Source organism: Oncorhynchus mykiss, chromosome Y, assembly GCF_013265735.2.
Source record: "Oncorhynchus mykiss isolate Arlee chromosome Y, USDA_OmykA_1.1, whole genome shotgun sequence".
Lineage (NCBI taxonomy): Eukaryota > Metazoa > Chordata > Actinopteri > Salmoniformes > Salmonidae > Oncorhynchus > Oncorhynchus mykiss.
Window position 1 is genome coordinate 16,343,120 of NC_048593.1, and position 20,829 is coordinate 16,363,948.

At 46.2% G+C, this 20,829-nt stretch overlaps 1 protein-coding gene across 3 annotated transcripts in view; it reads left to right on the plus strand.

The window, feature by feature from the left end:
* si:ch211-196i2.1 (collagen alpha-1(I) chain) overlaps positions 1–20,829 on the plus strand; it is a 134,851-nt gene that overhangs the window by 54,550 nt on the left and 59,472 nt on the right. Inside the window, exon 1 of one of the 3 annotated variants that reach the window (XM_036967538.1) lies at positions 9,145–9,734. The exons of the other annotated variants lie outside the window; for them this stretch is intronic. Coding sequence (XP_036823433.1) covers positions 9,396–9,734 — 339 coding nt within the window. The 5' untranslated portion in view covers positions 9,145–9,395. Of the gene's footprint in view, positions 1–9,144; positions 9,735–20,829 lie in introns of those variants that run through there. 3 annotated transcript variants of the gene reach the window in all.

Sequence of the window (20,829 nt, forward strand, 5' to 3'; positions counted from 1 at the left end):
CTGGCTGGAAGCCATGTGGTTTTATAAATGGTTTAGATCTAGCTAACACTTTGTCCCTAAGGCTACATCTGTCAGAGAGAAACATGGACACATTTCTGCGGTTAAGAAATATTACACAATATAGAGGGTCGTACAACCCAACTGTTTTCCCCTCAAATCTCTTGGGAAGAATATTTTATAAATGATTTCTTTCAACTGTCAAGACATGAGTGGAAAAAACATCCATCATTTATTTGACACGTTCCATGACTGTGTAAAGCCACCGCTTTCATACTGTACAGTATTCTCTTTAAAGATACGTTTGGCAGCGTTTTTTCCCTTTTTTAACTGACTTTACACAGCTAGCATTTTCATGTCTTTGCATAGCCTAGTTTAGTTTGGGCTCGGCATTGAGTCGTTTGTAATTCAGGTAAGGATTTTAAGCTACAACAGAAAAAGTGCTGTGTATATACTGAACAGATCTGACAGTTGTGTGTATATACTGAACAGATCTGACTTGAACTTTAAGTTTGGTTTGTAAAAGTAGAAATCCCTCTAATTCTGTGGGGTTAGTAAAACTCTGTACGTTTCCTTACTCTGATCCATGTTGGTCATGCACAAATAACCAACTTAAGATGCACTGTGTGAATATTGCGCTACCACCATGGAATGCATGATGTCACTGATCAGAGTCCCTAAAATGTAAGGTCAGTATGTTCTGCTACTGATTAAGTTGAAAAAAATACAGTCTGGCAATCATGAGAGACAAAGAGTGCCCTTGGGCTTGTAGACACATTATACAGTCACAGACACAGGTGTGTGAGGACCCTGGGACTAAACACCTCCTTCTGCAACTGGATCCTGGACTTCCGGACGGGCCGCCTCGAGGTGGTAAAGGTAGGCAACAACACATGTGCCACGCTGATCCTCAACACGGGGGCCCCTCAGGGGTGCGTGCTTAGTCCCCTCCTGTACTCTCTGTTCACCCACGACTGCGTGGCCAAGCACGACTTCAACTCCATCATTAAGTTTGCTGACAACACAACAGTAGTAGGCCTGATCACCAACAACGATGAGACAGCCTATAGGGAGGAGGTCAGAGGAATAATGGTCTGGGGCTGTTTTTTATGGTTCGGGCGAGGCCCCTTAGTTCCAGGGAAGGGAAATCTTAACACTACAGCATACAATGGCATTCTAGACGATTCTGTGCTCCAACTTTGGGACAACAGTTTGGGGAAGGCCCTTTCCTGTTTCAGCATGACAATGCCCCCATGCACAAAGCAAGGTCCATACAGAAATGGTTTGTCGAGAATGGTGTGGGAGAACCTGACTGGCCAGTGCAGAGCTTTGACCTCAACCCCATCGAACATCTTTTCCCTACAGCAATGTTGTTGAAAGCCTTCCCAGAACAGTGGAGGCTGTTATAGCAGCAAAGGGGGGACCAACTCCATTTGACTGCCCATGATTTTGGAATGAGATTTTTGACGAGCAGGTGTCCACACACTTTTGGTCATATAGTGTATTTTAAATATCATCCGTAGAACGTTCTCTGAACGTTACTAAAGTTTTCTTGTGGTTTTTATGGAAAGTTTTCTCAACGTTCTCAGAACAATTTGAGGAAACCTGTAGGAAACCGTATGCTGAAGTACTGAAATTCCAACAAAATAATGTTGCTTCTTAACATTCTCAGAACAATGCGAAAACATGACTTTAAATAGAACCATGAGGAAACCTGTAGGAAACGTTATGCTGAAGTACTGACATTCCCACAGAAGAACATTGTTTCTTAATGTTCTCTGAATTATTTGAGAACATTACCAATGTCAAACCAGTTAGAGAACGTTCCAAGAACATTACCAACATGTTGGTAACACCAGAATTATTCTAAAGCCAAACAATTAGCCAGCACCATTACCAAAAATTTGTGTGAACTAAGAAACAAGCTCTAAGAAACATATGGTTCTCCGAATGTTATTGTCTAACTGGGACACACACGCAAACACTATCTTTGGGCTTACCTCTGGCCTAATATGTTATATCTAGTCTACAAATCTACAAATCACTATCTCTAATATGCTACTGTACCTCTATCTCTAGTCTACATACTGTGTACACTGAGTTTAACAAACATTAAACCTTCAACCCCCCCCCCCCCTTCCCCTTTTGCCCTCAGTACAAGCCTCAATTCATCAGGGCATGGAGTCTAGAAGGTCGAAAGCGTTCCACAGGGATGCTGGCCCACCTTGACTCCAATGCTTCCCATAGTTGTGTCAAGTTGGCTGGATGTCCTTTGGGTGGTCGACCATTCTTGATACAGACGGGAAACTGTCGAGGGTGAAAAACCCAGCATCGTTGCAGTTCTTAACACAAACAGGTGCACCTGGCACCTACTACCATACCCTGTTCAAAGGCACTTGAATCGTTTGTCTTGCCAATTCACCCTCTGAATGGCACACATACACAATATGTCTCAATTGTCTCAAGGCTTAATAATCCTTAAGGGATCATAGCTTTCGATAAGGGATCATAGCTTTCACCTGTTCAGTCTATGTCATGGAAAGAGCAGGTGTTCTTAGCTTATACACGGAGTATACAAAACACTATGTCCAGTCATACATTGTCTCTAGTTACAGATCAGGCTCTGCCGGAACCAATATCACCATCTACCTGTCAGTATATGATGATTCCTATATTAATGTGCTATGAATGGGATAATGGAGACTCGTTTTTATCTGTGCATCCGTAAGATATGTATGTACTCTACTGGCCAAAACTCTGCAAAGCCAGCCAAGACCTACATTCTCCCTTGTCATACATACCAGAGATCGCTTTCCAGGGTTTTTTTTGTTTTTTTTTCATCAGTCGCATTATCCTGATCCTGACGTTTGCCTCTAAATCTTACTTTCTCCCCGTAGTTCAGTAGGCGAGGGGTGAAGTTGCAAAACACAGAAAGGTTTGTGCAGTTGCCTAGCGACAAGGACCGAGCGGAGCGGGTTAGGCTTCTTATCGTTCAGACACAAGGCATCTTGAATAATGTTCCAGTACCATCAGCAGAATAGCTTTTCAGCCAGCACTTGCAAGGCCCTGCTTTAGTAGATGGGTGACCTGTGTATCAGCGCTGCAGATCCTACCCATGTATGATGGTATATGGTGCTCTGCCAACCTGACATCAGCGCTCAGCTCAGAGATGATCAGACCTAGGTCATTCATTATGCACCAAACAGAAGAAAGTTGATTGAAACAGGGAGGGACCTACTTGGCGTTGTCCAATTAGAAACGCTTGTTTTCCTTTTGCTACGTTTTGAACGGAAATGCATTAATGAATACGACCCTAATCTGCTGAATGTGTACACTACAGTACTGTGTATCTGTTGGCTGGTCTTGTTCTCCTTTGGCTGTTCTTTGCCTCTGATGGGATGATTAAGTGGGTGTCACTGCTACCGATTTGCTTTACGACTGATGAGGCAGAGAAAGCAGTAAATAATTGGAAGTAGTGATGAAGCCTATTATATAATTAGAGTCATTATCTGTCACCTCTCCATTCTACCTACCCTGCTGAAAGATCAGCCAGATCCACCACAAATACCCCCCCCCCCCCCCCCACACACACACACACATGCACGCACACCCTTATATATACTCACCTGCCTGATCATAAGTGAGTTTTGGCATTTTCGATGTTTGTTTGATAGGTGTGGCATATATACATAGTTTACATTAAGGCAATCCATCATCAAATCAAATTGATTTATATAGCCCTTCTTTCATCAACTGATATCTCAAAGTGCGGTACAGAAACCCAGCCTAAAATCCCAAACAGCAAGCAATGCAGGTATAGAATCACGGTGCCTAGGAAAACTCCCTAGAAAGGCCAAAACCTAGGAAGAAACCTAGAGAGGAACCAGGCTATGAGGGGTGGCCAGTCCTCTTCTGGCTGTGCCGGGTGGAGATTATAACAGAACATGGCCAAGATGTTCAAATGTTCATAAATGACCAGCATGGTCAAATAATAATAATCACAGTAGTTGTCGAGGGTGCAGCAAGTCAGCACCTCAGGAGTAAATGTCAGTTGGCTTTTCATAGCCGATCATTAAGAGTATCTCTACCGCTCCTGCTGTCTCTAGAGAGTTGAAAACAGCAGGTCTGGGGCAGGTAGCGCGTCCGGTGAACAGGTCAGGGTTCCATAGTCGCAGGCAGAACAGTTGAAACTGGAGCAGCAGCACAGCCAGGTGGACTGGGGACAGCAAGGAGTCATCATGCCAGGTAGTCCTGAGGCATGGTCCTAGAGAGAGAGAGAAAGAAAGAAAGAAAGAGAGAGAGAGAATTAGAGAGAGCATACTTAAAATCACACAGGTCACCGGATAAGACAGGAGAAGTACTCCAGATATAAGAGACTGACCCTAGCCCCCGACACATAAACTACTGCAGCATAAATACTGGAGGCTGAGACAGGAGGGGTCAGAAGACACTGTGGCCCCATCCAATGATACCCCGGGGCAGGGCCAAACAGGCAGGATATAACCCCACCCACTTTGCCAAAGCACAGCCCCCACACCACTAGAGGGATATCTTCAACCACCAACTTACCATCCTGAGACAAGGCCGACTATAGCCACAAAGATCTCCGCCACGGCACAACCCAAGGGGGGCGCCAACCCAGACAGGAAGATCACGTCAGTGACTCAACCCACTCAAGTGACGCACTCCTCCTAGGGACGGTATGGAAGAGCACCAGTAAGTCAGTGACTCAGCCCCTGTAGTAGGGTTAGAGGCAGAGAATCCTAGTGGAGAGAGGGGAACCGGCCAGGCAGAGACAGCAAGGGCGGTTCGTTGCTCCAGAGCCTTTCCGTTCACCTTCACACTCCTGGGCCAGACTATACTCAATCATATGATCCACTGAAGAAATTAGTCTTCAGTAAAGACTTAAAGGTTGAGTCCGAGTCTGCGTCTCTCACATGGGTAGGCAGACCATTCCATAAAAATTGAGCTCTATAGGAGAAAGCCCTGCCTCCAGCTTTTTGCTTAGAAATTCTAGGGACAATTAGGAGGCCTGCGTCTTGTGACCGTAGCGTACGTGTAGGTACGTATGTACGGCAGGACCAAATCGGAAAGATAGGTAGGAGCAAGCCCATGTAATGCTTTGTAGGTTAGCAGTAAAACCTTGAAATCAGCCCTTGCCTTAACAGGAAGCCAGTGTAGAGAGGCTAGCACTGGAGTAATATGATCAGATTTTTGTTTCTAGTCAGGATTCTAGCAGCCGTATTTAGCACTAACTGAAGTTTATTTAGTGCTTTAGCCGGAAAGTAGAGCATTGCAGTAGTCTAACCTAGAAGTTTTTGGACAGAAAGTTTCTGATTTTTGCAATGTTACGTAGATGGAAAAAAGCTGTCCTTGAAACAGTCTTGATATGTTCGTCAAAAGAGAGATCAGTGTCCAGAGTAAATCCGAGGTCCTTCACAGTTTTATTTGAGACGACTGTACAACCATCAAGATTAATTGTCAGATTCAACAGAAGATCTATTTGTTTCTTGGGATCTAGAACAAGCATCTCTGTTTTGTCCGAGTTTAAAAGTAGAACCTTTGCAGCCATCCACTTCCTTATGTCTAAAACACAGGCTTCTACCGAGGTAAATTTAGGCTTATCATCAGGCTTATGTTAGCACTGTAATCTTCATTCTTCATTCATACCTTGTTATTGATGACGATCACTGGCAATATACCCCGCTTCATTATTGGGACAGATTTGTAATTTGTTGATGCCAAGGGTAATGAAACCTCAGTAAGGGATGATTTGGTCATTAAATGGAAGAGGTTAGAGAGGGTAACACAGAATGGAAGTGAATCTCAGTGTATTTTATCTCTGATGCCCCATAGAACCCCTGATAGATGACACAGCAGCCAGGGCAAGTCGGAGCAAACCTCCATCCAACATCAAGCGCTCTCATATAAAGGAGGGAAGGAACACATATTTGACTCTCTCAATTCATACAAGAACTTAAAACAGCCCTCCATCCAGGTTGAGTTTGCTAGGATACGTAGGGGGCTGGAGATCATGACTGCGTCCTAAATGACACACTGGTCCCTATATGGGTTTGATCAGGGCCCATATAGCGAATAGGTTGTCATTAGGGACATACCCACCTCTCCTACCCACATGAGATTAAGAGGTTGAAGAAGAAAGCCAAAGGGCACTCACCCCCACTCTAAAACCACTCTAGTAAATAACAAACACCGCAAGAGGGGAAACTATATTACTTTTTGTTTTCTGTAAAACGGCTTTAGGCTTTTGCCCTGTGTATTTCCTCAACAGGAAGGTTCTGTGTACCGTCAACTTTTGATTTAATGCTACAGCCAAAGGGTTTGGGATTAAAGTATTTACCCGTGTGATAAACAATAGTCTGAATGCTTCTAGACTGGCTCCAATCTGTAGTCGGGTGATTACAGCAGACAGAGGGCGTTCATATCATGGAGGAGGAAGTAGGGCAAGGGGTGGGGGTGAAGATGGAGGAGCAGGGGAGATGCAGACGGAGGAGAGGAGACAAGGTGGTAGTGCAAGGGGAGGAGGTGGAGAATGCAGCGAGAAAAGGAAGGAGGATGAGACAGCCTTGCCTTGTTTCTATCTCTCTGTCCCTCAGCAGTGTTAGCCTGTCGTCAGTGGCCTGAGCCACCCAGCACTTTAACTTATAATTATGCTCTCGGACACTGTAATTTACATGACGAGAGATAGGCACCGAGGATAAATCACATACATTAAATGCAAAGCGATGCAGATATGTCAACTAGTGCCACGTCAATGCCTTAACCTTTATTTCCCTTGTCCCTCTCTTTCCACCTCTCTCACCCATCCATACCTGTGTCATGGAGTCCCGAAGGTAGATTGAGGGGGTTTGTAGGATAGCCATATTCCAACAGGTCCTCTTAGACCAGTGTTCTTTTTTATTGATGCTTCATTCAGACTGAGTAGAAATTGAACAGGGATACAGATGAGGAGTTAGAAGGGTCAAGTGGTCTTCCGGCAGGGTGGCACATGTGTTGAGAGCGGGGACTGTTACCACTCAGCCATAGCTCTGCACCAGACCAGTATTTTATGTGGAACACTATCCTATTGAAGACAGTAGAGTTCTCTGGAAGCTATTAGCTTGGTTGGATGGGAGGAAACCACCCCCTGCACAGTCTCAGAGAATCCCCAGGAGGGTCTGTCACCCCAACTCAAACTCCCCCTCTAAATCGAACTCATGCTATAAAATGGCTTATTGTTGCATTAGTGTGGTTCTTCTTTGTTCCCATAGGCATTAAGTAATTATTTCTGTGTTAGGGAACGTCCTCGCTATGATTCAATGTGCTGTAGGTCTCCTCTTCCTCCGACTCATATAAATCAATTGAACCTCTAAGAGACTCCAGTAAAAATGTCCCTCTTGTGCTTTCAACTGTGGTTTTTATGGAGCTCTGTGTCAGGAGAGTTTTCCTGCCTCCAGAGCATGTAATCCATGTGGGTTCTGTGGCTTCCCTCATTCTCAAACTCCCATCCATGCCACTGGGGTCAACCAGAACTTGTGCACTTCTGGAAACAGTGGGGATTTTTTTTTTTTTTTTTATCTTTATTTAACTAGGCAAGTCAGTTAAGAACAAATTCTTATTTTCAATGATGGCTCAGTGGGTTCTGTTCAGGGGCAGAATGACAGATTTGTACCTTGTCAGCTCGGGGGTTTGAACTTGCAACCTTCCGGTTACTTGTCCGACGCTCTAACCACTAGGCTACCCTGCCACCCCTGCTGGGCCTCCTCATCTTCTTCCCCTCAGCTGTGGCTTGCAGTCTGTCAAGGGATTCACTAAAGTGGAGACATTTGGTTGTCCATAAATCAGCTTTTTCTATTGTTGTGCCAATGGATGTCCATAATCACATGTTTACTTTTACCCTCAATCTAACTTGGTTAGGCCTTGAGTGAGTTATGTTGTAGACAGAGTCTTCATTCAGAGTTTAGAACACCAATATATGTGGCGTGTAAATCGTTGGTTGAGTTTGGGTGTTTGTGTCCCTCATCGAGCAAACATCAACACCCGCACACAGAGACACGCAAGCATAAACATACACATGCTCACATGCAAGCACACACACACACACACACATACACACCCTTGGAGACACCTGTTTACATAGGTTGCCTGAGGGGGAAGTTGGGCATGATCAGAATCTGTAAAGCAAGTAGGCAGGTCTAAGGTATGTGCTATAATATGAGTGTGTGGGTGGGTCATACACTGGATGTAGGATTAAAGATAAACATTGTCCTGTGTAAGATGTGTGTCAGTGTGTCGGTGTGTATCCGGAAAGTGTCTGGGACTGTGTGTGTGTATGATTTGTGTTGGACCAGCCTCTCCTCCTCCTCAATGAGTGTGTGTGACTGTGTGAAACCACTAGGAGAAGAGAGACCCATGTTTCCTGCAGTCATGCACTACCATTTTGGATGGCACTTGGTTCTTGGGTGCCTGCTACTTGAACTACTTGGACCCTGTGTGGGGGGGGGGGGAAAGGATACCAAAGACAAAGAGGGAGAAGGTAGGGCCTCATCTACAAACAGATGTTTCTATTGGGTTTATGTGGAGTGATTATGCTGCATTGATGTATAGTATGCATTCATGTAGTGCCCTTTTGGAGGTCCTCAATATGGCAAGACTACAGGGCCGTAGATGTGTATGTCCTAGATAGGATATGTTCAGTAACATTGAGATGTGAGAGAACATTTACATACTATAAACATTAGGCTACAGGGCCATAGATGTTTATTTCCTAGATAGGGCATGTTCAGTAACATTGGGATGTGAGGGAAACATACACATACAGTATTGAACACAATAGCATCACTGTTAAAGAGGGCATGATCATGTTTTAATTGAGTTCAGTTTCATGTTAATTACTGTGCAACGGTTTGGCTTGATAATAGGTTGTGTTTAAGTGTGTGTTTAATGTTTGTGTGTGATTAACACACTTACTCATTTTCTCTTGAATGCTGCTTGTGGTTTTGAAGTTTCAGATCTAAGATGTTCACAGGGTTTTTTGTTGTTTAGCTCAGAAAACCATCATCAGTGAGCTGTATTAACCTAAAGTACCCCTTTGGTTGAGATAAAGTTCACCTTTACAACACTGAGTACTGGGGAGATTAGTTCATCCTTGGCAGGTTCCGTTTCATTGCACTTTGCACTGGAACATGCATGTTTGGCTTTAGGGAAGGTTGTGCAGCTGTTTTACCAATGAAAATATAAATGTTCACCCTCACATGCATACACTCTCACACACACACACACACACACACACACACACACACACACACACACACTTGGAGACACCTGTTTACATAGATTGCCTGAGGGGGAAGTTGGGCAGGATCAGAATCTGTAAAGCAAGTAGGCAGGTCTAAGGTATGTGCTATAATATGAGTGTGTGGGTGGGTCATAAACTGGATGTAGGATTAAAGATAAACATTGTCCTGTGTAAGATGTGTGTCAGTGTGTTGGTGTGTACAGTACCTAGAAAGTGCGTGGGACTGTGGGCGTGTCTGCATTGTGTTAGACTAGTGTCCTCCTCAGTGGGTGTGTGTGTGACTGGGGGTATTATGAAACCACTAGGAGCAGAGAGACCCATGTTTCCTGCAGTCATGCACTACCATGTTGGATGGCACTTGGTTCTTGGGTGCCTGCTACTTGAACTACTTGGACCCTGTGTGGGGGGGGAAAGGATACCAAAGACAAAGAGGAAGAAGGTAGGGCCTCATCTACAAACAGATGTTTCTATTGGGTTTATGTGGAGTGATTATGCTCCATTGATGTATAGTATGCATTCATGTAGTGCCCTTTTGGAGGTCCTCAATATGGCAAGACTACAGGGCCGTAGATGTGTATGTCCTAGATAGGATATGTTCAGTAACATTGAGATGTGAGAGAACATTTACATACTATAAACATTAGGCTACAGGGCCATAGATGTTTATTTCCTAGATAGGGCATGTTCAGTAACATTGGGATGTGAGGGAAACATACACATACAGTATTGAACACAATAGCATCACTGTTAAAGAGGGCATGATCATGTTTTAATTGAGTTCAGTTTCATGTTAATTACTGTGCAACGGTTTGGCTTGATAATAGGTTGTGTTTAAGTGTGTGTTTAATGTTTGTGTGTGTGTGTGATTAACACACTTACTCATTTTCTCTTGAATGCTGCTTGTGGTTTTGAAGTTTCAGATCTAAGATGTTCACAGGGTTTTTTGTTGTTTAGCTCAGAAAACCATCATCAGTGAGCTGTATTAACCTAAAGTACCCCTTTGGTTGAGATAAAGTTCACCATTACAACACTGAGTACTGGGGAGATTAGTTCATCCTTGGCAAGTTCCGTTTCATTGCACTATGCACTGGAACATGCATGTTTGGCTTTAGGGAAGGTTGTGCAGCTGTTTTACCAATGAAAATATCAATGTTCACCCTCACATGCATACAAACACACACACACACTTTGAGACATGTTTACATTGCTTTCCTGAGGTGAAAGTTGGGCAGTAAAGCAAGTAGAGCAGGGCTAAGGTATGGGTCATAAACTGGATGTAGGGTTAAAGCTATACACTGAGTATTCCAAACATTAGGAACACCTTCCTAATAGTTTATTTTTAATTGTTTAACCTTTATTTAACTAATAGTGAGTATAGTAGGGAGTTGTATCTAGGGTTGTGGGGGTCATGACATTTTGTAAGCCAGTGATTGTCAGTCGAATAACTGCCAATCTCACAGTAATTGAATGTTAATTAACAAACACATTTAGCATCTCCTGGCTTCCACGCACTTGTAGCTTACAAGCCACTGATGCAGAACTTTGGAACAACTACATTTTTTAAAAGTCTAATAAATCCATGTAACATTGCCTACACCATCACAATAAATCCATTATTTATAGACAGGTCTAAAGAAACATTATATGAAGAAAATGTAGTCTATTTCAGAAGAACAGAATAGTATACTCTGAGTTGTCCTTATGGCAGGTCCTGATCTGGCTATGCCATATGGCTGTGGGCTACACTAGTTCATTTAGCAGACAAGATTGGCTTAGAAATCCATGGCATTCTTTTACATATTTTAAATACAATTGAACATAGCTGAGTAAAATAGAAAGGATATTTTCTCCATTTTGAGGGAGTGCTCACATATGCGACTATTCTGCGATGAACAAAGAAACAGGTCCTCCTATATGCTTAATTTAGAGAGGCTTTGTGCAACTTTAGTTGTGATACAAATGTTATATGTTTTGTTTTTTAATACATTGTAAGGCTGCATAATGCAACTCTCATGATGATTTGAAAAAAGTTGCTTGAAAGCATGAACTCTGCTTTGTTTTTTGCGCAGGCTATACACACTTCATCAGTCTCTCATTCACAATTTGACAAGCACTTGATAATGCCTCGAATTTCCCGGCGACATCCCCTTTGTGTGGCCGTAATGTGTTATTTGTTATGGCTTAGCGCCGTGTCTGGGTGTTAGCGCCGTGCCTGGGTGTTAGCGCCGTGCCTGGGTGTTTTGCGCCGTGCCTGGGTGTTTTGCGCCGTGCCTGGGTGTTTTGTGCCGTGCCTGGCTGTTTGCTCCATATCAATCAAATTTCTATCAAATTGATTTCAATGAAATTTATTTATAAAGCCCTTCTTACATCAGCTGATGTCACAAAGTGCTGCACAGAAACCCAGCCTAAAACCCCAAACAGCAAGAAATGCAGGTATAGAAGCACGGTGGCTAGGAAAAACTCCCTAGAAAGGCCAGAACCTAGGAAGAAACCTAGAGAGGAACCAGGCAATGAGGGGTGGGTAGTCCTCTTCTGGCTGTGCCGGGTGGAGATTATAACAGAACATGGCCAAGATTTGACCAGCAGGGTCAAATAATAATTATCACAGTGGTTGTCGAGGGTGCAACAGCTCAGCACCTCAGGAGTATATGTCAGTTGGGTTTTCATAGCCGATCATTTGGAGTATCTCTACCGCTCCTACTGTCTCTAGAGAGATGAAAACAACAGGTCTGGGACAGGTAGCACGTCCGGTGAACAGGTCAGCGTTCCATAGCCCCAGGCAGAACAGTTGGAGCAGCAGCACGACCAGGTGGACTGGGGACAGCAAGGAGTCATCAGGCCAGGTAGTCCTGAGGCATGGTCCTAGGGCTCAGGTCTTCCAAGAGCAAGCAAGCAAGCAAGAAAGAAAGAAAGAAAGAAAGAAAGAAATTCACACAGGACACCAGATAAGACAGGAGAAATACTCCAGATATAACAGACTGACCCTAGCGCCCCGACACATAAACTATTGCAGCGAAAATACTGGAGACTGAGACAGGAGGGGTCGAGACACACTGTAGCCCCGTCCGACAATACCCGATAATAAGGGGTGGGGGCAACCCGGACAGGAAGATCACGTCAGTGACTCAACCCACTCAAGTGACGCACCCCTCCTAGGGACGACATGGAAGAGCAAGCCAGTGACTCAGCCCTAGTAACAGGGTTTGAGGCAGATAATCCCAGTGGAGAGAGGGGAACCGGCCAGGCAGAGACAGCAAGGGCGGTCCGTTGCTCCAGAGCCTTTCCGTTCACCTTTACACTATCTGGCTGTTAGTGCCATGCCTGGCTGTTAGTGCCATGCCTGGCTGCCTGAGCCTACAACCATACAAATATGCGATGTACAGTACATAATGCCCTGTCAATCACCTATACATTTGGCCCTCATATACAGCACCAGTCAAACGTTTGGACACACCTACTCATTCAAGGGTTTTTCTTAATTTTTTACCATTTTCTACATTGTAGAATAATAGTGAAGACATCAAACTATGAAATAACACATATGGAATCATGTAGTAACCAAAAAAGTGTTAAACAAATCAAAAAATATTTTATATTTGAGATTCTTCAAAGTAGCCACCCTTTGTCTTGATGACAGCTTTGCACACTTGGTATTCTCTCAACTAGCTTCATGAGGTAGTCACCTGCAATGCATTTCAATGAACAGGTGTGCCTTGTTAAAAGTTAATGTCATGTTGGTATGAATGATTCGGGAGACAGACGCAGGAATGCGTAATAGTGTTTTTTATTACACCCAAATTACGGTGTGTCGTGTATAGGCAAGGGGACGAAGACCAAACAAACACTATACAAAACACAGGGTAGAAACCCAAAACAAAAGCGAGGAGGAGCGAGGAGGACCTCGAAGAAATAACACACACGCACAATGATTAACACACGGGATGAGACCTGTAATCATCTGCACAATCCACAATGACACGAAAGCCAAAACACACAGCACAAGTACTCACATGCACCAGCGGACATTGTAACAATAATTGACAGCCCAATGGAAACCAAAGGGCACACTTATACAAATACTAATCAGTGGGAATAGGGGACAGGTGTGCATAATGAAAGTTCCGGGGAGGGATCCGTGACAGTTAATTTGTGGAATTTCTTTCCTTAATACGTTTGAGCCAATCAGTTGTGTTGTGATAAGTTAGGGTTGGTATACAGAATAAAGCCCTATTGCAAGAACAGCTCAAATAAGCAAAGAGAAATGACAGTCAATCATTACTTTAAGACATGAGAGTCAGTCTATCTGTAAAATTTTAAGAAATGACTCTCATGATGACCGCAATGGAAAGGAAGACCCAAACTTTTGACTGGTACTGTATGTATAATTTGGTTCAAAACACACCAGGAAAATGCATATTAAAAACAAACAGAACTTCTCTCATGAGGTCACTTCATGCAAATGCAGCTTTCTGCACTTACTGTAGATATTCTTGAACATGAACTCTCCCCTTATTCCTCCGTTTGTGTTGAGTTCACATTTCCTTATTGTGTCTCAGCACGCTGGTTGAAAACATTACTGTTGATGACACATAGAGTGCCTGTTTGAGCCTGTTGCGCCGGAGGTCACTTTGTTAAAGAGGGCAAATAAAGCCTCTTGTCTTGGCACTAGAGATATAAAGAGATTTGCATATTGTGATACCCAAAGCATTAATCATGATGCGATTTGCTTATGGAAGCTCTTGATATGGTGATAGATGCGCCATAAGGAGGTATTGATAACGTCACTTAGTTGGAGATTGCCAAGACATTGCTGGACCATACTGGAAAGCATAATTTTGCTGACTGCCCCCTAGTGAGTTGACATAGTAGTGCCACAGCAGCTCCTGTCTGACTGGGCAGTGTGTGTGTGCATGCGTGCGTGCGTTCATGTGTAATGGTACCCCCGTTTAGCACAGCCTCTCAGGCCGTGGGTCAGAGGGATATCAGGCACTGTAGGGTAGATAAGCTGGAGGGCCGGCAGGCGGCCGGGGGCAGATCCCATGTCGGCTTATCGAGAGGCCTGACTTGCCGGCTGTGGGCCAGGCAGAGGGAGAAAGGACCTTTGTTTCCAGAGGTGGAGCACCCCTACCAGCTCCTCACAGGCCGGGCCCCTCATAGCCCCCCTCTGTTCCCCCCTGCCCTGTCACCCGAGAGCCCTTGAGTTTGGATCTCTGAAGCTCAGTGTCATATGAGCTTTGATGAAAGACAGTACATGTACCTTGTGGTGCCAAGCTTTGCACCATCCTCATTGATGGGGCCACAATGGAGAGGGTCAAGAGCTTCAAGTTCTTCGGTGTCCACATCACTGATGATTTTTGTTCTTCCTACAGATCTACACATCCATAGAAAGTTATAAAACATTTTACAAATAATACAAAATATAAATAAAAAACTGAAATATTGTAATTTAATATGTCTCCGCCCCCCAGTGTTAATACTTGGTAGAAGCACCTTTGGCAGCCCTTACAGCGGTGAGTTATTTTCATTCAGATTCTACCAACTTTGCACAACTCTTGGGGCAACATATATCCATTGTTTTTGTCAAAATTGCTCAAGCTCATTAAATTTGGTTGCGGATCATTGATGGACAGCGATATTTAAACCTTCTCTCTGATTTTTTAAGCAGATTTATCACATCCGGCTGTGATTGGGAGTCCCATAGGGCAATTGGCCCAGCGTCGTCCGGGTTTGGCCAGGGTAGGCCGTGATTGTAAATAAGAATTTGGTCTTAACTGACGCGCCTAGTTAAATAAAGGTTAAATAAAAAAAATATTTAAAAAAAGTCTGGACTGAGAAATGTCCAATCATTAACATTCAACACCTCTTGGAAAACCATTCTGGTGTGTCTTTTGCATAACATTTTGTGGTGTCAGCAGCATGTTATGGGTATGCTTATCATCGGCAGGGACTGGGGAGTTTGTCAGGATCAAAATACATTTGAAAGGAGTAAAGCTCAGGTACAACGTTAGAGGAAACCCCGCCTCAATCTTCTGAAAACCTAAGCCTGGGATAGAGTTTTATTTTTCAGCGAGACAATTACACACATTTTAATGCCAAAGACACACCAGGTGTTGAGTATTCCTGAGTGGTGAAGTTTCAGTCCTGACTTAAATTTGCTTGAAAAGCCGAGACAACATTTGAATATTGCTGTCCATCAATGATTCTGAACCAAATTTAAGGAGCTTGAGCAATTTTGACAAAAACAATGGATATACACTGAGTGTACAAAACATTAAGGACACCTTCATAATATTGAGTTGCGAGCCCCCCCCCCCCCCCCCTTTTGTAATTTAATCATTTTTAAATGTAAATTTAAGGCAGAAATGTTTCAAGGGACTGTAGACTTTCTATAGGCAGTGTATAATTAGGCATAAAGTGACTAGGCAACAAAATAGATAATAAACAGTAGCAGCAGCGTATGTGATGAGTCAAAAAGGGTCAATGCAGATGGTCCGGGTAGCTATTTGGTGAACTATTTAACTAACTCTTTAGCAGTCCTATGGCTTAGGGGTAGAAGCTGTTCATCAATCGTGTTGGTTCCAGGCTTGGTGCATCGGTACTGCTTGCCATGCGGTAGCAGAGAGAGTCTATGACTTGGGTGGCTAGAGTCTTAGGCAATTTTTAGGGCCTTCCTTTGACACCGCCTGGTATCGAGATCCTGAATGTCAGGGAGCGTGGTGATGTACTGGGCCGTAAACACTACCCTCTGTAGCGCCTTGTGTTCGGAGTTATATTCGTTAAATTGTAACACTATAAACAACATTTTCCCGTGGTGCCCCGACTTCCTAGTTAATTACTATTCCGTTATTTGTTTAATCACGGAATAATTACACATAGAGAATTAATTTGATATTATAAGTCTTCACATTTAATGACAGCAAACGCATCAGCCTTGACATTCTTAGATCCCGGCCGGTGGAGGGAGTAAAGTCAAACCTGTCGAAGAATCGGGCCCACCTGTACTGATGCGGGTTCCACCTCTTTGCTGCTTGAATATACTTTAGGTTCCGTTGGTCCGTCCAAACAAGGAATGGGTGTTGAACACCCTCCAGCCAGTGCGGCCATGTTTTCAGTGCCTTCTTAACTCCCAGCAACTCACAATCCCCCACATCGTAATTCCGCTCTGTGGGAGACTGCTTCCGTGAGTAGAAGCCACATTGATGAGGTTTAGGTGGCATTCCAGTGCTTTGAGAGAGAACAGCCCCTACTCCAACCTCGGAGACGTCGACCTCCATGATGACGGTCAGGATGAGCCAAAACAGGTGCATTCGTAAATCGTTCCTTGAGCGCACAGAAGGCCTCATTGACCTCCTCAGTCCAGCACAGCTGTCTAGGACCTCCCTTCAGGAGGGAGGTGAGAGGGGCCACCACTGTGCTGAAACCCTTAATGAAGTGTCTTAAATAGTTGGCAAAACCTAGGAAGCGCTGCACCGCCTTTATGTTGGATGGAACAAGCCACGACCGTACTGCACTTACCCTCTGCTCTTCCATCTCCACTCCCACGTGGATATCCGACAGCCCCGGAAGGAGACCAACTGCTGGAAGAAAAGGCACTTGTCCACCTTTGTGTACAGGTGATGCGTCTCCAACACAGACGTGACATGAGAGGCATGTTACTCGCGTGTAGTGGCGTACGCCAAGATGTTGTCTATGTACACCACTACACAGCGACCCAACATGTCACTAAATACCTCATTAATGAAGGATTGCAACACAGAGGATGCATTTGTCAGGCCATATGGCATTACCATGTATTCGTAGTGTCCGGTGCTGGTGCTGAAGGCAGTCTTCCATTCATATTCCTTTCTGATGCGCACCAGGTTGTAGGCACTGCGTAAATCCAATTTGGTAAAATACTGAACACCGTGCGTCTGTTCGATCACAGTGGGTATGAGAGGAAGGGGGAAAAGTAATTTAACAGTTGCCTTATTCAGTGTCCGGTAATCCATATGCGGCGGAGACCTCCTTCTTCATGAAAAAGAGGCTGGAGGAGGCAGGAGAGGTGGATGGACAGAGGAATCCTTTGGCCAGCTCCTCCTGGACGTAGACCTCCATGGCTTCGGTCTCTGCATGTGAGAGAGGGTAGATGTGCCCCCCCAGTAGAACCAGGCAGTAGATCGATAGTGCAATCCCATGGACAATGAGGGGTCAGGCACGTGGCACGAGTCACCTGTAGGTCCCGGTTTTCCTCCGGGATAGGGACGTGGGTGGCCTGGTCTGGACTTTCCACGGAGGTGGCACAGATAGACACAGAGAGACACCTCCCCTGACACTCCTGCGACCAACCCAACAACCTCCTCTCTGTCCACGATATCCTGGGGTTATACAACTGTAACCAGGGGAAACCTAAAACTACGGGGTGTGCAGAAGAGTCTAAGTGATACATTCTTGGTGGTTGTGAGCAACTGTGAGGGAAATGGGAATCGTGGTCTGGCACACCAGTCCTGTTCCAAGGGTACGGTTGTCTTAGCATGGACTGTGATGGGGGTTGTAAAGGGATTAGAGGAATGCGTAATGATAAGGCCACTGACCGGTCTAGGAAATTTCCTGCCGAACCTAAGTCCACTAGGGCAGGACTCGGGGGGCCAGGATAGTCCGGGAAGGTGAATACAAATCATTCAAATCCAGACGGAAAATATTTACACAAGAAGCAACCTACTATCACACATTCAAACTGGGCTGGGTGGACAGAGAGGAGCAAGGCTCATCCACGACTACCTGGGAAGGTGCAGGAACGCTCCTCAGCCTGTCGCTTGCTCGCCTGGTTCTCCTTCTGGGACAGGTGTTCCAGGCGTGGTCCGACTCCCCGCAGTAGGAGCAGAGACCCTGTTGAGAGCGGCGTTGACGTTCCTCTGGGGGAAAGTGTGTCATGCCCACCTCCATGGGCTCAGTCTGGCTAGAGGTTCCTGGGAGAGACCAGAACCCCCAGGATGGGCAACGACTGCCACGCAGGAGATTAACCAGGTGGATAGCCATGGCGATGAGCTATCATCGCGACAGGCGAGCACACTCTGGACGTCTGCCTGTAGCCTGCTGCGGAAAACCGTCAACAGGGCCTGGTCATTCCAGCCAATGGACCCAGCCACCGTCCGTAAATCCAGAGCGTGCTCAAACTCTGTCCTGGACCACTAGCGTAGTCAGAGGGAGGTGAGCGTCTCCTCTGACTACGCTAGTGGTCCAGGACAGAGTTTGAGCACGCTCTATGGACCCAGCCACCGTCCGTAAGTCCAGAGCGTGCTCAAACTCTGTCCTGGACCACTAGCGTAGTCAGAGGAGACGCTCACCTCCCTCTCGTCCCTCTGTAAGGTGGTCGAAAATGGCACAGAAGAGTTGGGTGAAGCTCTCATTGGATTGCACTTCTGGACCATCCCTCTCCCAGACGGCGTGCACCCACTCCAGAGCCCGGCCTGTCAACAGGGCCTGGTCATTCCAGTCAGTGGACCCAGCCACCATCCGTATATCCAGAGCGTGCTCAAACTCTGTCCTGGACCACTAGCGTAGTCAGAGGAGACGCTCACCTCCCTCTCGTCCCTCTGTAGGGTGGTCGAAAATGGCACAGAAGAGTTGGGTGAAGCTCTCATTGGATTGCACTTCTGGACCATCCCTCTCCCAGACGGCGTGCGCCCACTCCAGAGCCCGTCCTGTCAGCACCGAGATCACCAAGGCCACCTTGTCCCTATCGGAGGCCGTGCTGGCATGACGGGAAGGGTGGAGGTCACACTGCAGGAGAAACCCCCTACAGTAAGCTGGGGTGCCGTCAAACCGCTCCGGGAGGGGCAGGTGGACGTTGCTGATCGCACCGGGTAATGTAAATGGTGGTGGGGTGGCTGGAACGACCGCAGGGAGCTGGGAAGGTAGTCGTGTAGCCTGCAGCTGGCGTACGGTCCGTAGCACCTCGTCCATGGCAGTGCAAGGTGCTCAAGGCGGAAAGGTCGGAATGTCCTGCTGCTTCCTGTTCTCTTGGTTTGGTCATTCTGTCACAAGTGTAGAGAGGAGTAGGCAGGAGGCAGTCACAGGTTTAGAACTACTGAGTTTATTAAAGCACTATATCATTTATATAACAGCGGGTCGAAACCCAAAGTGCAAAATAATAAAGTACTGAGGAAATAGTAGGAGAGATTCCTCTCAGGAAAACAAGCAACATTTACAATGACCGACAAAGACGAATGACAGAGTATTTATACAGTGATAGAGTGGGGATTGGAACCAGGTGTGTGTAATGATGACGGGTGTAAGGGGTGCATAACTCCGGTGGAAGTCGTGACAGAACCCCCCCTTGACGCGCGGCTCCAGCAGCGTCCCAACACCGGCCTCGGGGACAACCCGGAGGGCGAGGTGCAGGGCGATCCGGATGGAGACGGTGGAACCCAGCATCTCTCCTCCGGCCCGTACCCCTCCCAGTCCACAAGGTACTGAAGGCGCCTCGCCCGACGCCTCGAATGCAGTATGGATCGAACGGAGTATGCCAGGGCCCCCTCGATGTACAGAGGGGGAGGAGGAACCTCCCGCACCTCAGACTCCTGGAGCGGGCCAGCCACCACCGGCCTGAGGAGAGACACATGGAATGAGGGGTTAATGCTGTAATCGGGGGGAAGCTGTAACCTGTAACTCACCTGTAACTCACCTCGTGCTGTCTCCTCTGGAGTTTAAATGGCCCCACAAACCAGCTTCCGGCAGGGCAGGCACACGGGCAGGTTTCGGGTCAAGAGCCAGACCCGGTGTTCGAACACCGGGGGGTCTGCGCTGGCTTTCTGGTGCAGCACGGTGCGCTGAAAGTGAACATGAGCGGCCGAGCCTCGGTCTGACTCTGATGCCAAGGAGCCAGAACCGGCTGATACCCCAGTGCACACTGGAAGGGGGAGAGGTTAGTGGAGGAGTGGTGGAGCGAGTTCTGGGCCATCTCTGCCCAGGGCACGAACGCTGCCCACTCCCCCTGCCGGTCCTGGCAATAAGACTTCAGAAATCTACCCACATCTTGGTTAACTCTCTCCACCTGCCCGTTACTCTTGGGTGAAAACCTGAGGTAAGGCTGATCGAGACCCCCAGACATTCCATGAACGCCCTCCAGACCCTTGAAGTGAACTGGGGACCCCGATCAGACACTATGTCCTCAGGCACATCGGAAGACGTGTGTAAACAAGGCCTCTGCAATCTGTAGGGCCGTAGGGAGACTGGGCAGAGGGAGGAGACGGCAGGACTTGGAGAAATGGTCCACAACGACCAGGATCGTGGTGTTACCCTGTGAGGGAGGAAGATCAATAACGAAATACACAACGACAGGTACGACCACGGCCGTTGTGGAACGGGTAAGGAGTGTAGCTTACCTCTGGGCAGGTGTCTAGGACCCTTACACTGGGCGCACACTGAGCAGAAGGAAACATAAACCTTCACGTTCTTAGCCAAAGTGGACCACCAGTACTTCCCTCTCAGACAGCGCACCGTCCGACCGATGCCTGGATGACCAGAGATCAGCCGGTCATGGACAGCAGATGGAA